At 39.0% G+C, this 21,109-nt stretch overlaps 1 protein-coding gene across 2 annotated transcripts in view; it reads right to left on the bottom strand.

The window, feature by feature from the left end:
* AEBP2 (AE binding protein 2) overlaps positions 1–21,109 on the bottom strand; it is a 102,578-nt gene that overhangs the window by 14,294 nt on the left and 67,175 nt on the right. For both annotated transcript variants that reach the window (XM_060194471.1, XM_060194470.1), the window contains exons 5-8: positions 18,061–18,185; positions 10,657–10,724; positions 6,075–6,188; positions 436–462 (exon numbers count right to left, since the gene is read on the bottom strand). In XM_060194471.1, coding sequence (XP_060050454.1) covers positions 436–462; positions 6,075–6,188; positions 10,657–10,724; positions 18,061–18,185 — 334 coding nt within the window. The remainder of the gene's footprint in view (positions 1–435; positions 463–6,074; positions 6,189–10,656; positions 10,725–18,060; positions 18,186–21,109) is intronic.

The following is a 21,109-nucleotide window of genomic DNA, read 5'->3' as shown; positions in this document are numbered from 1 at the left end:
CAATAGACACTGTCAAGACAAATATCCTTACAGTGCTTTTGGTATTTGTAAGGGAATGTTGTAACTGTTTTACTTTCCAACTACTGTAATCACTTAAGAGGGGGGGGGGAAAGCAGCTTAAAGCAGCAAGCATGCAAAAAGCCTTTAAGTTGTTCAGCTAAGTTGCCAGAAGAGTGTTTGCTCAGTCTCCCACAGTACCATTCCATGAAAATGTGGATATACAGTAATATATTAATATATTCCACAGAAGAGCCTACTTCATTCACAGAATGTTTACACTTAGCATAAATAGTACTCTAAACACTGGGTTTAAAAGAAAAAAAAAAATAGAGGGGATTGACTCTACTGTGCAACTTTGACTAAACCCATTGTCAGTGACTAAGACTGCAGGTGTCCCTGCTTGTTTGCTTTTTATGTATTTATTTATATTTTTACCTCTTCAACCTCTTCTGCGGCATTGTTCTAGAAAGAGAAAAAATAGGAATATTCATTTATTCAGGTGAATCAAAAAATATACTAAGTACTTCATAACATAATGATCATTTATTGCCAGTGCATTTACACATAATGGGTGCACTTACTTAAGAGAATATAGCTTTTTTTAATCCTTTTAAAATAGGCTTCCGGGGAGTCGGGCTGTAGTGCAGCGGGCTAAGCGCAGGTGGCGCAAAGCACAAGGACCGGCATAAGGATCCCGGTTCGAACCCCGGCTCCCCACCTGCAGGGGAGTCGCTTCACAGGCGGTGAATCAGCAGGTCTGCAGGTGTCTATCTTTCTCTCCTCCTCTCTGTCTTCCCCACCTCTCTCCATTTCTCTCTGTCCTATCCAACAACGACAACAACAATAATAACTACAACAATAAAACAACAAGGGCAACAAAAGGGAATAAATAAATAAAATAAATATTAAAAAAAAATTTTAAAAAAATAAATAAATAAATAAAAATAAAATAAAATAGGCTTCCAAATGCATTTCTTTTTAACGTATCTCATATCTAGCTTTATTTATTTATTTGGCCAAAAAGTAATCTAAACTGATGTTTAAGAACCAGAAAGCTTTTGATTTCAGTTTTATTTCTAAGTCAAAACTATTTCTGGAAGGTCTATCCTGTTTACATTTTGAGATATATGCAAAAAGTAATTTTTTAAATATTTATTTATTTCCCCCTTTTTTGTTGCACTTGTACTTACTATTGTTGTTATTGATGTCTTCGTTGTTAGATAGGACAGAGAGAAATGGAGAAAGGTGGAGGAAAACAGAGGGGGAGAGAAAGACTAGACACTTGCAGACCTGCTTCATAGCCGGTGAAGCGATTCCCCTACAGGTGGGGAGCTGGGGACTCGAACTGGGATCCTTACGCCAGTCCTTGTGCTTTGCGCCACGTGCGCTTAACCTGCTGCACTACTGCCTGACTCCGTAATTTCTTTTAAATTAGAAAAGTACTCCCCTTACTTACTTTGATGAGCTCTCCCAACCAAAGCCCATGCATTGCTAAGATAGTATACTGTGACAACTGCAGTGGGCTGTATTACTCTCACTTTACAGTAGACTCTTTTGTCCAGAATATTAGATGCATGGTAAGTTTAGAGTAAAAATTATTGCTTCTCAGCCTTTTGGCTAAGATCAAGTGTCAAGTAAAAATTAAATATTGATATTTTAGGGGTTGGGAGTAGTATGGGATAGCAAAAGGAATTGCAGGTAAATAAAACGAAACCCAAAAAACCAGGTCTAGGTTTTATAAATATACTTACTACCCTAAGAACATGCAATGCTCACATACTTCTTGGCATCAGTTCTGTGCCTCAATAATACTATTTTACGTCATTTTCACTAAAATGTCCAATTTGCTTCCTACAAGACAGCCTCTTAAAAAATAAAGGGCCAGATGGTGGTTCAAGCCCCTGGTCCCCACCTACAGGGGGAAAGCTTCACAAGAGTTCGTGAAGCAGGGCTGCAGGAGTCTCTCTCCCCACCCTCAATTTCTTTTTCTCTATCCAATAAAAACTCGTTTGCATGTTCCAGGTTCAATCTCGTGTCACATATATCAGAGCTGAGTAGTCTTCTCTCTCCACCTCATAAAAAAATAGTAAGTAGGTCAAAGAAATATCCAAATGGTTATGAAAAGTACTTCTTTTTTAAATATATTTATTTTCCTTTTTGTTGCCCTTGTTGCTTTTTATTGTTGTTGTCATTGTTGGATAGGACAGAGAGAAATGGAGAGAGGGGAAGACATAGGGGCAGAAAGAGAAAGACACCCATAGACCTGCTTCACCGCCTGTGAAGCAACTTCCCTGCATGTGGGGAGCCAGGGGTTCGAACGGGGATCCTTACATAGGTCCTTGCTCTTGGAGCCACGTGCACTTAACCTGCTGTTCTACCACCTGACTCCCAGCAAAGTACTTCTACGCCTGAGAATCCAGCCTCCATGGTTCAATCTCTTGCACCACCATAAGCCAGAGCCAAGCAGTGCTTTGGCTAGTAGTAACAACAACAAGAGTAATCGGTGGTGTTGGACATTCAAGCATGAAGTTCCAAATTCATCTCTCACACTCCATGTCCCCTAGTGATGGTATGGTGTTCTCTTAAGATAAAAAAAAAAAATTGTTTTTTCCTTTTTGGAGGGAGTGTGTCTTTTGCTTTTTCAGATACAGACAAGAGAAAGGAGTGGTAGAGGAGAGAGAGAAAAGACACTCCTGTAGCACTGCTTATGATCACTTTCCCCCTGCAGGTGGGAAACAGGGGCTAGAACCCAGGTTCCAGCTTATGATGATAACATGAGCTCTACAAGTCTACACCATCTATTTCCCCTCCACTTTTTTTTTAACAAAAGAAAAATAATAAAGCTTAAAATGTTTTTTTTTTTTAAAGATTTTATTTACTAATGAGAAAGACAGGAGGAGAGAAAAGAACCCGACATCACTCTGGTACATGTGCTGCCGGTGATGCTTGAGAGTCCAGTGCTTTATCCAGTGTGCCACCTCCTGGACTATAAGCTTAAAATGTTTTTACTGTTTTGACTTTCACTAAAAACAGTCGGGGGAGTTGGGTGGTAGTGCAGCGGGTTAAGCACAGGCGGCACAAAGCACAAGGACCAGCGTAAGGATTCTAGTTTGAGACCCCAGCTCCCCACCTGCAGAGGAGTCATTTCACAAGCGGTGAAGCAGACCTGCAGGTGTCTATCTTTCTCTCCCCCCGTTTCTCCCTGTCCTACCCAATAACGATGACATCAATAACAACAATAACTACAACAATAAAAAAAATTAAAGGCAACAAAAGGGAATAAATAAATATTTTAAAAAATTTTTAAAGGGAGGGAGAGTCGGGCGGTAGCGCAGGGGGTTAAGTGCAGGTGGCACAAAGCTCAAAGACCAGCATTAAGGATCCTGGTTTGAGCAGCCAGCTCCCCACCTGCAGGGGAGTCAGTCGCTTCACAAGCGGTGAAGCAGGTCTGCAGATGTCTATCTTTCTCTTCCCCCTACCTCCCACTCCTCTTCCATTTCTCTCTGTTCTATCCACCAACAATGACATCAATAATGACTATAACAATAAAACAACAAGGGCAACAAAAGGGAATAGTTAAATAAATTTTAAAACTTAAAAAAAACAGGTAAATAACTCTGTGGTCAATGGAAAACTAAAAGCACTCAAGTCTTTTTTACTTAGCAAAGTCCATTTTGCTAGAATTTCATTCTCCTGTCTCAGTACAGAAATCCTATTAAATAACTTTCCCAAAAGCTGAATAATTACTTGATCAGAATCTTGGCTTGGTGGTTAAAAAAATCTGACATAGGACATAAAACTTCGTAATAATGAAAGTCTAGGGAGTCAGGCTGTAGCCCAGCGGGTTAAGCACAGGTGGCACACAGCACCAAGGACTGGCTTAAGAATCCCAGTTCGAGCCCTGGCTCCCCACCTGAAGGGGAGTCGCTTCACAGGCAGTGAAGCAGGTCTGCAGGTGTCTGTCTTCCTCTCCCCCTCTTTGTCTTCCCCCATCTCTCTCCATTTCTCTCTGTCCTATCCAACAATGACAACAACAACAATAATAATAATAACTACAACAATAAAACAAGAGCAACAAAAGGGAATATTAAAAAATAGTAATGAAAGTCTATCCAGGATTATCAACTATTAGATATAGTTATTTTTATTTAACCAACTCCATATGTGAAATATATTAATGAGAATTTTATTAATAAAGAAATCAGGGGGGCTCGTTGCTGGAGCACCTGGCTAAGTGCACACACTATAGTGGGTTCAAGAAAATGGCCGTGAAAACAGCGAAGTTGTACTGACCCTACCCACTGGGGGCAAAAAAGCAAAGTAAAAGGGAAGGGGAAAGAGAAAGGGCAAGGGAGAGGTAAGAGGAAAAGTGAGAGAAAAAGAAAAGGAAAGGAGGAGGCCAGGTAATGGTGCACCTGGGTGAGTGCACGTTACCATGCAAAAGGTAAGGACCCAGGTGCAAGTACCCAGTCCCTACCTGCAGGACGGATGCTTCACTGCTAGTGAAGCAGTGCTACAAGTGTCTCTTTCTCTCTATTTCCCCTACCCTCTCAATTTCTATCAATAAATAATAAGTAAAATAAGAAAAAGGAATGGGGAAGGAAAGAGAATAAAACTGGGGCTGGGGGGTTGAGTATCAGGTTGACTTGCATATGTTACAATGCACAAGGACCCGGGGGTTCAAACCCTGAGCACCCACCTGCATGGGGGGGAACAGGACAGGATGGACAAGACTTCATGAGCACTGAAACAGCAAGCATCTCTCATTCTATCCCCCCCCCATAAATTTTATTGCCCCATCAAATTAAACATTTTAAAAAGGAAAATATCTTTTTAAAAATCGCTACGGAATTTATACTGAACGACTTTAAAAAATTGCTTTTAAGTTGGTTGGAAAATAGCATGCACTTAACTCTGTGTATATATGATCCCTGTCCCTGGCACCAAGTAAGTACCATGGACAACACCAAACAAACTTCATAAATGATGGATTGGTGCTTTGGCCTCCTTCTGACTCTCCATGTAAGGTTGGGTGAGGGATGCCACTCAGTAGTATCACATAAATGTGAGATACTTAGTTCAACTCCCAGCACCATATTGACAAATATAAATAAATACCGTAAATATTTTCAGCACCTATTTCACAGGACTACTCTGAGGGAAAGTACACTTAAAGCTTGAAATGTGGGGGTCGGGCGGTGGCGCAGTGGGTTAAGCGCATGTGGCACAAAGTGCAGGGACCGGCGTAAGGATCCCGGTTCTAGCCCCCGGCTCCCCACCTGCAGGGGAGTCGCTTCACAGGCGGTGAAGCAGGTCTGCAGGTGTCTATCTTTCTCTCCCCTTCTCTATCTTCCCCTCCTCTCTCCATTTCTCTCTGTCCTATCCAACAACGAATTGCGTCAACAAGGGTAATAATAATGACCACAACGAAGCTACAACAAGGGCAACAAAAGGGGAAAAAAAATGGCCTCCAGGAGCGGTGGATTCATGGTGCAGGCACTGAGCCCAGCAATAACCCTGGCGGAGGGGGAAAAAAAAAAAAAAGCTTGAAATGTTAGCTTCTATCCCCAGCACTAAATACATTCGAAAGCACAAGGTCAGGGTCAGAAAATTATTATGAAAATGGACATTCAGAGTTATTTTCAAAAACACAGTATTATCTGAGTTGCACTTTGGAAGTTTGGGAAGTGTATACACTTTCAAAAATTCAACTATTTATAGGACTTAGGGCAAATGATATGTATCCCCAAGTTGTGTGAAAAGGTATATAAAAAGAATGAGACATTTAGACAGAAGATTTATTTTCAAAATTATATGCATATTACAATCTGAGCAATTTTATCTGGATTTAAATTGATATATAAATTTTACGAAACCACTATTTTTGGGATCTGATCTATTACAAATTTCTGGTATAAAATTCAATATACAAAGGTCAAGAAAAAAAGATGAAATTCACTATATCCACTGTAATTCAAAATACTTTAAAACACTTCCTACTCTTATTGTTTCTAAAATTTAGGAGACTGACAGATTTATGTTCAAAAAGAAAAACAAGCTAAGAAATAAATTACCTGTAAATGTTTGGATCCAAAAGCAAGGCGGTATCTTTGGGTAGCTTTGATAAATGAACTACTTTAGTTTTTAATTGGTGTCGTTCACTTTCATTCACCCATACATCAGGCAGGCTATGAATTAAAAGATAATTGGTGAATAAAATAACATTAATTTCAAATGTATCCTTCATATACCTTCACATATCCCCATCCTTTTTGATAGTTTGATATTAACAAGTTCTTCAGAAGCCACAAAAACTCAGGAATCTATTTAAGTAGCAGGCATAAAGTCCCATAAGAAAACTGGAAAGGAGTACATTTTAATCATAAATTAATCAAAATCATGTTGAGTGAAATAAGTCAGAAACAGAAGGATGAATACGGGATGATCTCACTCTCAGGCCGAAGTTGAAAAACAAGATTAGAAAAGAAAACACAAGACGAACCTGAAATGGAATTGGAGTATTACACCAAAGTAAAAGACTCTGGGGTGGGTAGGTGGGTGGGGAGAATACAGGTCCATGAAAGATGATGAATGACATAGTGGGGGTTGTATTGTTAAATGGGAATCTGGGAAATGTTATGCATGTAAAAAAAAAAAAAAGTAGAAGAAACGCAAAGCAGAAATTGACTGAGTTTGGACTATGGCACCAAAGTAAGAAAGCAGAAGTACACTAGAGTTTGCAGTGAGTACCTCCCTAATACTTCCTCTCCACTATTCCAAGCTTTGGGTCCATGATAGCTCAACAATTTGTTTGGCTTTGTATGTTAACTCTCTTTTCAGTCACCAGGTTCCAGATGCCACCAGGATGCCGGCCAGGCTTCCCTGGACTGAAGACCCCACCAATGTGTCCTGGAGCTCAGCTTCCCCAGAGCCCCACCCTACTAGGGAAAGAGAGAAGCAGACTGGGAGTATGGACCGACCAGTCAACGCCCATGTTCAGTGGGGAAGCAATTACAGAAGCCAGACCTTCTACCTTCTGCAACCCTCAATGACCCTGGGTCCATGCTCCCAGAGGGATAGAGAATGGGAAAGCTACTGGGGAGGGGGTGGGATATGGAGATTGGGCGGTGGGAATTGTGTGGAGTTGTACCCCTCCTACCCTATGGTTTTGTTAATTAATCCTTTCTTAAATAAAAAAATTAAAAAAAAAAGAAAACTGGAAAGGAGTACATTTTAATCATAAATTTAAAAATTATATCAACACTTTTTTGGGGTAAAAAGTCCCATCAAATGTATTCTGACACATTGCCAGCTGTCTCTAAGCTCACTGAGTAAAAATTCAAATTTGACTTTATGGAAATAGTGTGGCAAGTTTCTTTATTAAAAAGTAAATAGTAATGAGCTGGGGAGGTAGCACAATGCTTATGTAAAAATACTTTCAGGGAGTTGGGTGGCAGCGCAGTGAGTTAAGCGCACGTGGCATGAACTAGGTAAGGATCCCGGTTCGACCCCCCCCCAGCTCCCCACCTGCAGGGGAGTTGCTTCACAGGTGGTGAAGCAGGTCTGCAGGTGTCTATCTTTCTCTCCCCCTCCTATCTCCATTTCTCTCTGTCCTATCATACAACAACGACAACAATAACTACAACAACAATAAAAAACAAGGGCAACAACAACAAAAAAATTATATATATATAATATACTTTCATATCCATAGCCTCAAAGATCCCAGGCTCAATACCCAGCCCACCATAAATCAATCAGAGCTCAACAGTATTGTTTAAAAAAAAAGAGTAGTTAGCATAATGGTTATGCAAAGAGGTTGTCATGCCAGAGGCTCTAAAGTCCCAGGTTCAATCCCCCACACCACCATAAGCCAGAGCTGATCTGTACTATGGTTTAAAAAAAATAAAATAAATAAAAAGTATGCGGCTGGAGGGAGGGCACTCACCTGGTTTAAAGCACATATTATAGTGCATGAGAACCTGGGTTCAAGTCCATGGTCCCCACTTGCAGGGATAAAGCTTCACAAGTGGTGAAGCAGGGCTGCAGGTGTCTCTCCCTTCCCTTCTCAATTTTTGTCTCTAACTGATAGTAAGTAAATAAACAAAAATTTAAATATCCAGCAGTAGAGATAGCATAATGGTTATACAAGGAGACTCTTATACCTGCGGCTTCAATGTCCCAGGTTCATTCCCCACAAGCCAGAGCTGAGCAGTGCTCTGGTTTTAAAAAAAGTAATGACTCCACAAAAACAGTTCTTTAAAAGGTATAAAAAAACACATGCTTTGCAAACCTAAGGCCCTAGGTTTGATCCCTGCCACTGCGTATGGACTAGCAGTACATACTAGTCGGTTTCTTTTTTTTTTTTTTCTTTTTCTCACTAAATAGATCTTAAGTAAATAAGCTAGAAAGATAGGATAAATACAGATGATCAGACTCACAGATGAGATAGATCTAACAAACAAAGCAAAGGACAACACAAGATGTACCCTCAAAGAGCTTGGTCTCCTGAAACAGACTTGAGGATTCAGAAAAGGGACAGGAGGAGCAGTAAAGAGAGGCTGGCAATCCACACTGTCCGGGTAGAACAAGATGGTGTGGCTGAAGTGAAATGTAGCTGTCTTGGGGAACTACAGGAATATATTATAACAACAATCCTGTAGTAAAGTGGTACTGTAGTTGGTGGGGGAAAAAAAAATTAAAGGCAAAAGCATAAATATGTTGTTAGATATTCTGCTTTAGGATTTTGAACATTTGGTTTGTCTATTTTTAAATTTGTTTGTGAGGGAACAGTCAAAGACAAGATCTTGCAACTTAAAGAGACAAAGATCAGGCCAAACCAGTTCTATCAGGATCTGTAGAATTTGTCACAAAGCTCACTCTACTACTCTGAGAATCCTTTTTGGCATTTAGTCATCTGGCTATAGAGTTGAGGACAGAGTTGGTGTGGAACAGGATTTAGGAATAACAGTCTACCCATCCACCTTTGAGTTGTTCTTGGCACTGAATGCCACCACAAAGCCTTGTGTCCTCAAAATGAGGCACAATCTCACCAGAATTGATGACCAATTGTCATCCAGATAGTAAACTATGTGTGATTATCACACATAAATCAACTTAATGAATGACTGACAAGGTAATCAACAAAGTATTTCAGATAAAAGGATGTAATTTTGAGTTAGATAATTTTGGAAAGCATGTATAAGTTTGGGGAAAACTTGTACACAGGCTCTAGTGAAAAGTAAAAAAAAAAAAAGTTTAAAAAAAAACCCACAATATTCAATTCCACTTGATAAATCAGAAAAAGTAATTATTGTGCTAAATGGGGTTATCAACTGGCATACATTTTGAAGGGAATGTCTATGTAAGAAAGAAATTTTAGCAGCCCTAGAGGTACTGTTTAGCTGGAGAACTAGATTTATGAGCTACGAACTTCCAAGTTTGACACCCCCCTCACACTCACCCAAGCACTTTTTTTCTAGGAAAGGAAAAGGGGGTAGAGGAGTAAGGGGAAGGGAAAAGGAAAGGGAAAAAAAAGTGAAAATGAAAAAGGAGAAAGATAGAAAGAAAGGGGATAGGATGAGGTTAAGTTTTACAAAACCTGGAGAGGTAGGGGGAATTGTAAATATTATGTTCTTTACTAATGAGGTTTGATAGTCACAGGCATTTTTTTTAAGTTAAGCAAGTTGATATGAAAGATGCTAACGTGGATTGTAAACTCACAAATCAATGAAAGAATTCATAACTGACATCACATTTGTGATTATTTCCTTAGATCAGTTTTTAGAAAGAAAATTAGAAAAATATTTTGTAACATGACAATAATATATTGTCAATTTTTTGGATTAAGAAAACATAATGAGATTCCATTCACTAGTGCTTTCAATTTTATCCAGCTCTATGTATGATACAAACTATTCATGACATTTTCTAACAAGGGGGGAAAAAAGAAAGTAAACATGGAAAAATCTAACTTACGGAGCATTTAGATCAGAAGGTCTCAAAAGAGAAGACTATAATTTATACATATGATATTGGCCTGTCATTTCTCTATAATTTATTGTGCCTGGAAATTTTTACTTTTAAAATACAGTAATAGTTCAAAGGCACAAGACTGCCTGAAGACTGCTTAAGGATCACTAAACAAAATCTATAATCACAAAAAAAAAAAATAGTGGAATGATTAAAGACTGCGTGACAATTTATTAAAATCAACTAAAAGGCTTATTTTAAAAGCTTTTAACTTGGGTGCAGTTAATAAAGCTTATAAAATTATCTTTTTAAGTTTCTAATTGTTCTGCAATCTCTGTAAACCTTTTATTCTTGGAATTAAATAAAAAGTGTTTTTTTTTTTTTAGTCTTCAGGGTTACAGCTGGGACTCAGTGCCAGCACTAAAAATCCACAGCTCCTGAAGGCCATTCCTCAACCCCGTTTTAAAAAAATTATTACTGAACAGAGAGAAATTAAGAGAGGAGGGGACAGAAAGATAGACACCTGCAGACCTGCTTCACCACTTGTGAGGTGACTCCACTGCAGGTGGGGAGGTAAGGGCTCACTTAACCCAGTATGCTATCTGGTCCCCACAAGCAATTTTTTAGCATAGACTTTAATGAAAATAAGGACATTAATGCCAAACAGCTTTCCCAAATACTTACATGTCCTCAGGCATCCAATGAAGCAAAAGTTTTATCTTCCCAGAATCCTCTTTTCTCTTAGCTATTACCTGGTAATAATATGAAAGAAAAGTGCTGTAAATGATTTGTGAACATAACTCTAGATATTAATCAAGAACTTGAAGTGTTCATGTACTGAACTAGACAACACAATATCCCAATTCTTTCCTGGTTGGTAGCAATTTCATATCTGATGATATATTTTCAAAGAAGGGGGGCACAAGGAGAATCGAATAGAATTGTCTATTGCCAAATATTTTTAAAAAGTCACTATATTTTATAGGGCTGAAATGGTGTTTAATTGTTTATAATATTAATAGCTAAATATCTGTATCTAAATGCCAAACAAAATTATCCATACTGGCTGGAGTATTATTAAAATAAACAGTAAAGAAAAACTACTAATCGGTAGCCAGGGAAGCGGTTCAGCTGGTCAAGTGTCAGACTTGCATGCATGTGATTCCTGAATGAATCCCATGGGGGAAGGAGGGAGGGAGGGAGGGAGGGAAAGGGAGACAGAGGGAGGGGAGGGGAGAGAGAGAGAGAGAGAGAGAGAGGCAGACAGAGAGCACAATGTAAACTCTCTTCTCACATGTAATAAATAACTCTTGTGGTTGTGCAAAAAAATGTCATGCCTGAGGCAAAAGTCCAAAATTCAATACCTCCCACCAAGGGGCAGTGTTCTGGTTTTCAAATAAATAAAACTGATGGAGAGAGAGTTTTTTTGATGAGCACTAGCTCATCAGTAATATGGGCCAATGTTATGGAGTCAAATTGCCAGTGTATGTGTGTGTGTGTGGGGGGTGTTAAAGCGTATAGAAATGTTAAGAAAAAAGCAATATACTTGTGTTTTATCATACTTTTTAAAAAAGTAAAGCAGTCCAATGTAAAACATTCTTCTTCTAGCGTTTGCCATGTAAAACATTAATTCCCCAATAAACAAAAAGTAAAGCAATACTTAAAATTGAGCATGTAAACATATACTGTAACTCTTATAAACTTCCACAATGACAAAATTAGCAAATTTATTGTTAAAGTCTAATTTTCAGTATCTTGTTGAGTTACATTTTCAGTCACACAAATGATTCTATGTCATCTTCAAAACATTTTAGAAAAATAACACATTGAAAAAATTAAAAGCCTAATTGTTGATGAAGCAACAAGATTAATTAAAAAGCCCAAAGTTGAACCAAAGATGCTATACCATAATGTTTGTATAATGTAATGAGATATTTAAAAAATAACGCACAAAACAACAAGGGCAACAAAAAGGGAATAAATAAAATAAATATATAAAAAATAATAACGCACACCAAGCCAATAGACTGGTAAGTAGGCTTCTGCTGACCTCTCCTGGAGAAGGCTCAAATTTAAATGTTTCAATTAAAGAAGACAAATTAAGCAAAGCGTACAGGATAGCATTGCACCACACACACACACTTTTTTTTTCATTTTTTTAAATTTATTCATGAGAAAGGACTGGAGAGAGAGAGAGAGAGAGAGAGAGAGAGGGAGGGAGGGAGGGAGGGAGGGAGAGAGAGAGAGAGAGAGAGAACACCAGACATCATTCTGGCACATGTGCTGCTGGGGACTGAACTCAGGACCTCATGTTGAGAGTCCGATGCTTTATCCACTGTGCCACCTCCCGGACCACAATACACACACATTTCTGCAACATTTCTTTCATCATCAACATGGTCATTTCTTATGAAAACTAAATCGGTAACTGACAAATTTAAAATTGTTATAAGAGTCAACATTCTGATTATTAACCAAAACAACTCTGCTTAGTATATACAGCCTCCACCAAAGCACTCCCAGTTACTGTCATAGTCTTTACTAAGGCAACTCCTTCCCTCCCCAGCTATGTGACCAATGAAGACTCCATCCCATCAAAGATATCTGTTCCTCCCAGAAACAGCTTCTTCAGATCCCATGCTACCTGTGTGACTTTGCTTCAATCATAACTGAGCCCTCTCAATGTGACTCGGAAGTGCCATTCTCTTATTCAGTTAAGTTTTCTATTTGTTTTAATTTACAGAAAACAGGTGCTATCTTAAATACTGTCAAATTCTTTTTACAGGTAGAAAACTTACTTTCATCTTCACAGAGGATTTTTATTTCAGTAAAATTTAAATTCTTGGGGGCCGGGTGGTAGAGCAGCAGGTTAAGTGCACGTGGCGTAAAGCGCAAGGACCGGCATAGGGATCCCGGTTCAAGCTCCAGGCTCCCCACCTGTAGGGGAGTCGCTTTACAGGCAGTGAAGCAGGTCTGCAGGTGTCTATCTTTTTCTCCCCCTCTGATTTCCCCTCCTCTCTCAATTTCTCTGTCTTATCCAACAACAATGACAACAATAATAGTAACAACAACAGCGATTAACAGGGCAACAAAAGGAAAAAATTGGCCACCAAGAGCAAGTGGCTTTGTAGTGCAGGCACCGAGCCCCAGCAATAACCCTGCAGGCAAAAAAAAAAAAATTAAATTCTTTCCATACTTCGAATACCACCATTCTATTTAGTTTCTTCATTGGGGAAGAGGTATGTCTTCTCATGGTGAGTTGAAGGATTCACCACATACAAGAAACTGATCTGGTCAAAAGCTGATGATGCTTTACTTTTTTAAGAAGGTAAATTTTATTTTTTTAATGGGATAGGTAAAGACACACACACACACACAGTGTCACAACTCAACTCTGGCTTATGGTGGTGCTGGGTATCAAACCTGGGACCTCAAAGCCTCATGCATCAAAGTCTTCTACATAACTATTATGCTATCTCCATGCCCGGTGTTTCATTTCCTAATCACTATTCCCTTACACCTAGAGAAACTTACTCACTATTCAAGTATTCTTTAAAAATATATATATTCTTCTCATCTCATTTCAGACCAACTGCCTCTAAAAAATATATAAAATATATCTTGTTAATTAGAGAGGGAAAGATAAAGTTACACAGAGAGAGACTAGAATACTGCTCAGCTCTGATTCATGATGGTGCTGAGACTGAACCTGGGACAGAGGGAGCCTCAGGCATGAAAGTCTTTTTGCATAACCATTATGCTATCTCCCCAGCCCACTAACTGGTTTTTTAATCATGAAGTACTCAATGATAAAGAGGAAGTCCCCAGTTTTTATTCTGTTGATATTTATACTCAGATTTTAGGTGATCTTGCCTACTATGACATCAATTTCAATATCACTAATAGGGTGAAACTTTTTTTAGTTTCTGTTAGCAAAATTTATCCTTTTACTTCAAAGTGTCTGTGACAATGGCAACAGACACTCAACTGAATATGCACAAATTCCTCTTCTCCCAATCTGCCTGCCCCAGGGCCTCTCTAAATGACAACTCCAGGACCAGAAATACAGTTTACAAGGTAAGGCACCTGCTTTGCCATGCATGTGACCTAGATCAAAGCTGGGGCACCATGTCAGAAGTGCTGCAGCACCTAAGGAAGCTCTAGTTCTGTGGCGTCTCTCCCATTCTCAGTATCTCTATCGGTATGAAATATATCACCTGGACCCCAACAAAGCAACACACACACATTTAAAAACAAACAAACAAACAAAAAAACCTCTACATATATATATAATGACTTAAATAGCATCTCCACCCATTTGGCAAGTGCTCACAACAAAATTACTGCAATTGTCCTGGCACATCCATAATTCCTGTTGACGCTACTTTTATGTCCATCACAATTCCAGTTCCAGTTTTTTCTCACCTCAGACAAAGACTGATCAACTAATCCCTATTTCTCTCCTATCCTAACCTAAAATCTGTTCTCAACATAGAAATCCAAGTGAGGATATTAAGCCCTACATGAGAGAACGGAAATTGGTAGAGTCTTATGCCATGGGGATAAAGAGAGATATCAAATACATAGAAGTTGTAATGAAAAGTTGTGACTGATGGGAACATTCTACAGTTTTTTTTCAAATATTTATTATTATTGGATAGAGACAGAGACATTGAGAGGGGAGGGTGAGATAGAGAGACAAGAGAGACAGCTGCAGCCCTGCTTCACTTGTGAAGCTTTCCCCCTGCAGGTGGGGAATAGGGGCTTGAACCCATGTCCTTGTGCACTGTAATGTGTGTGTTTAATCAGGTGTGCCACCACCTGGCCCTGTGTTTGTTTGTTTTAAAGATGCATGTCACCTGGCACAATCTCTTACTAGTTAAATCATAAATTTCATTGGTAAGTATGACTATTATTTCATAGAAGTGCATATTCTACATTGATATAGTTTAATGCAGCTCAATATATATTTTTTAATTGCCACCAAGTTTGTGCTGGCGCTCAGTGCCAATACAATAAGTCCACTTCTCCAAGCAGTCATTTTGCCTGTCCTCACCTCCCACGGACTGATTAGATAAGACAGAGAGGAACTGAAAGATAAGAGAGGAAGAGAGAAAGACAGAAACCTACAGACCTGCTTCACTGACCATGAAGTGTCCCCACCGCTGCAGATGAGGAGGAGGCACTTGAACCCAAGTCTTTGTACATGGTAATTTGTGCACTTAACTGGGTGCACCACTACTCCACAACCTCTAAAAACTATTTTTTTAAAATATTTATTTATTCCCTTTTTGTTCCCTTGTTGTTTTATATTGTTGCTATTGATGTCGTCATTGTTGGATAGGACAGAGAGAAATCGAGAGAGGAGGGGAAGACAAGAGAGGGAAAGACAGACACCTGCAGACGTGCTTCACCACCTGTGAAGCGACTCCCCTACAGGTGGGGAGCTGGGGATTCAAACCGGGATCCTTACGCCGGTCCATGTGTTTGGCACCACCTACGCTTAACCCACTGTGCTACCGCCTGACTCCCTAAAAACTATTTTTAAAGCTGGGTCATGTTTATGACTTCAATGAATCCCCTTCACACACAAAACAGAACTCATACTCTTAGTCAAGACAGAGGTTGAAAATTATTCCTATTTCCTCTCTGGCTTTAACTCCTAATCTCATTCCCTAATCTCAATCCCTACACAGGCACATAGTTTCAAACAGCTGGTGTGTTCCCCCATCAGGATTTTATAGCTGATTTGCCCCCTCTAGTTATGACGGTTATCATCCAAATAAAGAAGTTGGACATACCCTCAACTTCCTTAGTAGTTTTTGGAATTTTAATTACATAAATAATTATAAAATAACATATACATAATCATAATTTATATAATTGTTATATAAGTAACTTTAATGACTTAAAATGAGTGCAGACATGGTTTACCAGCTTGCTATGTTTTAAGCTGCTCAGTTTTACTATCATTTGCATCTGGGACACAGTAACTGCTCACTCTCTAAGAGAACAAATTGGCCCTTAATGTCACACTCTAGATTTGGTGGTCAAATCTTCTAACTTTTGGAGGGGGGGGAAACCCCACTGACCTACCATCCATAAATGCACATCAACAAACTTGATAGGACCTGAACTATGACTGCTGATAAAGTCCATCGCTATCTTGCTAAGTCCTAACAGGACCCATTGTGCTGTAATTTAATGTCTGTCTTTAAATGTTTTAGTTTCCCTTCCAATTCTTTCATTTTAGAGAATTATTCCCAATGTTCCCAAAGTGTAATTGAGGGAGTTGGGCGGTAGCAGTGGGTTAAGCGCACGGACTGGCATAAGGATACTGGTTCAAGCCCCCAGCTCCCTACCTGCAGGGGAGTTACTTCACAGGTGGTGAAGCAAGTCTGCAGGTGTCTATCTTTCTCTCCCCCTCTGTCTTCCACTCCACTCTGCATTTCTCTCTGTCCTATCCAACAATGACGTCAACAATAATAACTACAACAACAAGAAAAACAAGAGCAACAAAAGGAAAAATAAATAAAATTTTTTAAAAAAATTTTTTTAAAGTGTATCCCTGGACAGACAACCCCACCAATGTGTCCTGGAGCTCCGCTTCCCCAGAGCCCTTCCCCACTAGGGAAAGAGAAAGAAAGGCTGGGAGTATGGATGGACCTGTCAATGCCCATGTTCAGCAGGGAATCAATTACAGAAGCCAGACCTTCAACCTTCTGCATCCCACAACGATCTTGGGTCCATACTCCCAGAAGGTTAAAGAATAGGAAAGCTATCAGGAGGGGATGGGGTATGGAGTTCTGGTGGTGAGAATTGTGCGAAGTTGTACCACTCTTTTCCTATGGTTTTGTCAATGTTTCCTTTTTATAAGTAAGAAAAATTTTTTAAAAAGTGTGATTGCATGCACATTTCCTTAAACACAATCTCAGAAATGATTCCTTTCTAAATCTTCCACTTAAATGTTGTAAATCATAATTAAAATTTGAAATAAGTAAATATGAAAATGCCAGAAAACCCCTTTTTTCCTTCAGGAAATGAGAAAAATAGATTCAAAACTAAAGCTACCAAAACTTACACTGATCTTTTAGATGTAAATTCATCCATTTTTGAAATAGGAAAGTAAAATGTAAATTTAAGACTTTATATTTCAATAGTCAAAATTAAATAATCAGCTCCCTCCAGAAAGCTTTACTCTGATGAACATTATCTAATTTCCTGCTTAAAACAAATGACAGACATATGTGGGGGAAGTACATGAAGTATACAAGCTGTGAGCTAGGTTTCACAAGTGGTGAAGCAGAGCCGCAGGCAATCGCTGTCTTTTTCCCTCTCTATTTCTGTCTCTGTCCAATAATAAATTAATTAAAAGAAAAAAATCTTAAAAACAAAGATGTGAGCTAGATAGAGTCCAGTGTACATATTTTATAAATGAGGAAGTAAGACACCAAAACTTCTAGTTAAGGTCTGAGCTCATCTTCATTTGACTCATAACCAAACTGCCACTTCAATATCCCTAAATTACTTAAAGGCTATGATATTTAATTTAATCATAAACTAGTGTAGTTGTGAGAAACACTTGTTTCATAACCAACGATGTAAGAATACAGGAAAAGGGTCTGATTTTTGTTAAAATGTATTTCTTTTTTATTATCTTTATTTATTTAATGGATAGACAGAGCCAGAAATCAAGAGGGGAGAGTGTGGTAGAGAGGGAAAGACACCTGTGGTGTATACAAAGTAGAAGACTATGGGGAGGAGGGAGTACAGGTCCTGGAAATGGATGAAATTTTATGCATGTACAAACTATTGTATTTACTGTTAACTGTAAAACACTAATCCCCCAATAAAGAAATTTAAAAAGAAAAAAAGTAAGAAACACTTGCAACAAAGCTTTCCCCCCTGTAGGTGGGGACCAGGAGCTCAAACCTGGGTCCTTACACATTATAACATGTGTACTCAACCACATACACCACCACCTGGCCCACTGAACATGTATTTCTATGGGTTCCATGATGCTAAGTCAAAATACCCATTTCTTGCAAACCTACTCATACATCATTTTAAAAAATGTCAAATACTTACAGTACTATGAAAAACAACACTGTGTCCCTTCCCTAAACTTTCTATATGAGCTGAGAGATTAAAGCATATGGCTCGGTGTCTTATAGCATCCAGCGTCTGTGCATCGAAGAAGTCGTGTGGCCGTGCTAGAAGTAAACACAAAGAGCAAAACATTTAGAAAAATAAGCAAGTCTGCCAAACAATCCATTTCTCACCAAAAAACAAAACAAAAGAATAAACAGAACATAGGAAGAAAGACTTAAGCAATTAAGCATGTACAAGACTAGGAATGTCACAACATTGGGAAATTTAAAAGCCATTTATGGGATAAAAGAAAGCTGTGATTTTTACCTTACACTGAAAAATCCCCTCCAAACATGTGCATGTTATGTGTATTCTCTGTACACTCCACATGTTTTCTCCAGAAAAGGACAAGCTCTAGCCAAGTAGTAAGAATTCTATTCTACATCATTCAATCACCTCCCACTGATAATTGAAACAAATTCATGACGAATTAAATTCACAATGATACACACAGATCATTAATATCATGCTCACATGATCAGAGTAAAGGTATCAATAGCACTAAACTAGAAGAGTCTCCAGGGACCAGGTGGTGGTGCACCTGGTTGAGCGCACGTTACAGTGTGCAAAGACCCCCCAGGTTCAAGCCCCTGGTCCCCACCTGCAGGGGGAAAGCTTCACAAGTGGTGAAGCAGTGCTGCAGTTGTCTCTCTGTCTCTCTCCCTCTCTATTACCCCTTTCCCTCTCAATTGCTGACTGTCTCTATCCAACAAAGATTTAAAAAAAAAAAAAAAAAAAGGCTCCAAAACAGGCTTATTGTGCTATGACTTTGTGTTTTACTTTTTCAATAATCCTCCTTGCTATCTGGTTTATAATGTGTATCATTAGTATTACTGTTTAGAATTGAGTGTGTAACATTCTTTCTCTTCCATCCAAGTACTAACCAAACCCGATCCTGCTTAGCTTCTGAGATCAGAAGAGAACAGGCGTGTTCAGGGCATTATAGCCAGACTTTCCCTCTCCCTCTCCACCAGAACATTACTTAGCTCTGGCTTATGGCAGTGCTGGTGACTGAACCTGGGACATCAGAGCCTCAGGCATGAAAGACTTTTTGCATAATATTATGCTATCTCTTCTACCTGTGTGTATGTATTTTCAGGAAAAAAAATTGTAGACTGATAAAAGTGTTATTTTTTCTATAGGTTAAAATCATAGTCTACCAGGACACACACACCATACACACAAACCTTTTTAGGTAAAAAAAGATCACTATGGCTATGTAAGAGTATCTGCAACTTAAAAATATCTTCTTAGAGAGTAGAGAGATATAGTACAGCATACACTTTACTGTGTATGAGGACCTGGGTCTGGGACATCACATAGGAGTGCCATGCTAAAAAGGTGGTGGTGGTGTTCTCTCTCTCTCTTTAAAAAAAAAAGAGAGAGAATTCCACTTGGAACAGTGGAAAATAATGCAAGAGCAGAGTCCCAGGAATAAGCCTAAAAGCATAAAACACACACTTAATTTTAAGACATTAATATGACAGAAGGGAAAAGAGAAGTAAGAGCATCACTTTAGCACATGTGATCCTGGTGGTCAAACATAAGACCACATGGTTGGTTTTTAAAAATTTTTTATATTTATTTATTTTCCCTTTTGTTGCCCTTATTTTATTGTTGTAGTTACTGATGTCATCATTGTTGGATAGGACAAAGAAATGGAGAGAGGAGGGGATGATAGAGATGGGGAAAGAAAGATAGACACCCGCAGACCTGCTTCACCACTTGTGAAGTGACTCCCCGGCAGGTGGGAAGCTGGAGGCTGGAACAGGGATCCTGATTCTAGCCCTTGGGCTTTGTGCCATGTGTGCTTAACCCGCTGAGCTACTGCCTGACTCCCAAGACCACATGTTTTTAATAACACTCTAGCCAATATGTTAATACTTGGATCATGAAACAGCACTTTTTTAAAGTTCTGGAATGGGGGGGCTGTATATAAGGAAATAAAATGTGTGTGGCATATCAATGGCTCTAAATGAAGGGTATACAATGTTTTTCCAACTTTGTTTTTCACTTTAATATTTAAACTACACCAAAGAAAGCTGAAACAGCTCCCTTGGACAGCATGCTACTTTGACATGTGTACAACTCAGGTTTGAGCCCAACCCCTACACCAAATTAAAGGAAGTTTCAGCATAGTGGGTTTTATTTGGTTTGTTTGTTTTTTGCCTCCAGGGTTATTTCTGGGGCTCAAAGCCTACACTACAAATCCACTGCTCCTGAAGGCAATTTTTTTCTCTTTTGTTGCCCTTGTTGTTTATCATTGTTGTTGTTACTGTTTTTATTGCTGTCATTGCTGTTGGATAGGACAGAGAGAAATGGAGAAAGGACAGGAAGACAGAGAGGGGAGATAGACACGTGCAGACCTGCTTCACAGTGCAGATCTTTTTATTGGACTGTTGATAAAGTCACAACGTATTTTCCTAGGCAAAAATACACCAGGACTTTTCCGACAACCCACTATTGTTTTTCAACTACGTCATTAAAAATTTACATTTCGAAGTTGGGCAGATTAAGCTAATGCAATGGATTAAGCACACATGACATGAAGCACAAGGACCAGAGTAAAGATCCCGTTTTGAGGCCCTGGTTCCCCACCAGGGGAGTCGCTTCACAGGTGGTGAAGCAGGACTACAGTGTCTGTCTCTCCCCCTCTCTGTCTTTCTCTCCTCTCTCCATTTCTCTCTGTCTTATCCAACAACGACATCAATAACAATTACAGCAACAGTAAAACAAGGGCAACAAAAATAAATAAATAAATATTTTTAAAAAAATTTTAACTACATTTCAGCAGTAAGCTTTGCACAGGCATTCTATGCAGTAACGCAGAAAAATAAGTTTAAATAATGGCGAGGTACAAGGAAATTACTATCTTCGGTGCTGAATGCTATTATTTAGATATGAATTCTCTTGTGTATGATACCAAGTATTTAAATCAATACTCAGGTAAAATGACCAGGAAACAGGCCAGGGAGGTAGTATCACT

The sequence above is a fragment of the Erinaceus europaeus genome, chromosome 7 (assembly GCF_950295315.1).
Source record: "Erinaceus europaeus chromosome 7, mEriEur2.1, whole genome shotgun sequence".
In the NCBI taxonomy this organism is placed as follows: domain Eukaryota; kingdom Metazoa; phylum Chordata; class Mammalia; order Eulipotyphla; family Erinaceidae; genus Erinaceus; species Erinaceus europaeus.
This window is presented reverse-complemented; position numbering and strand designations above follow the sequence as displayed.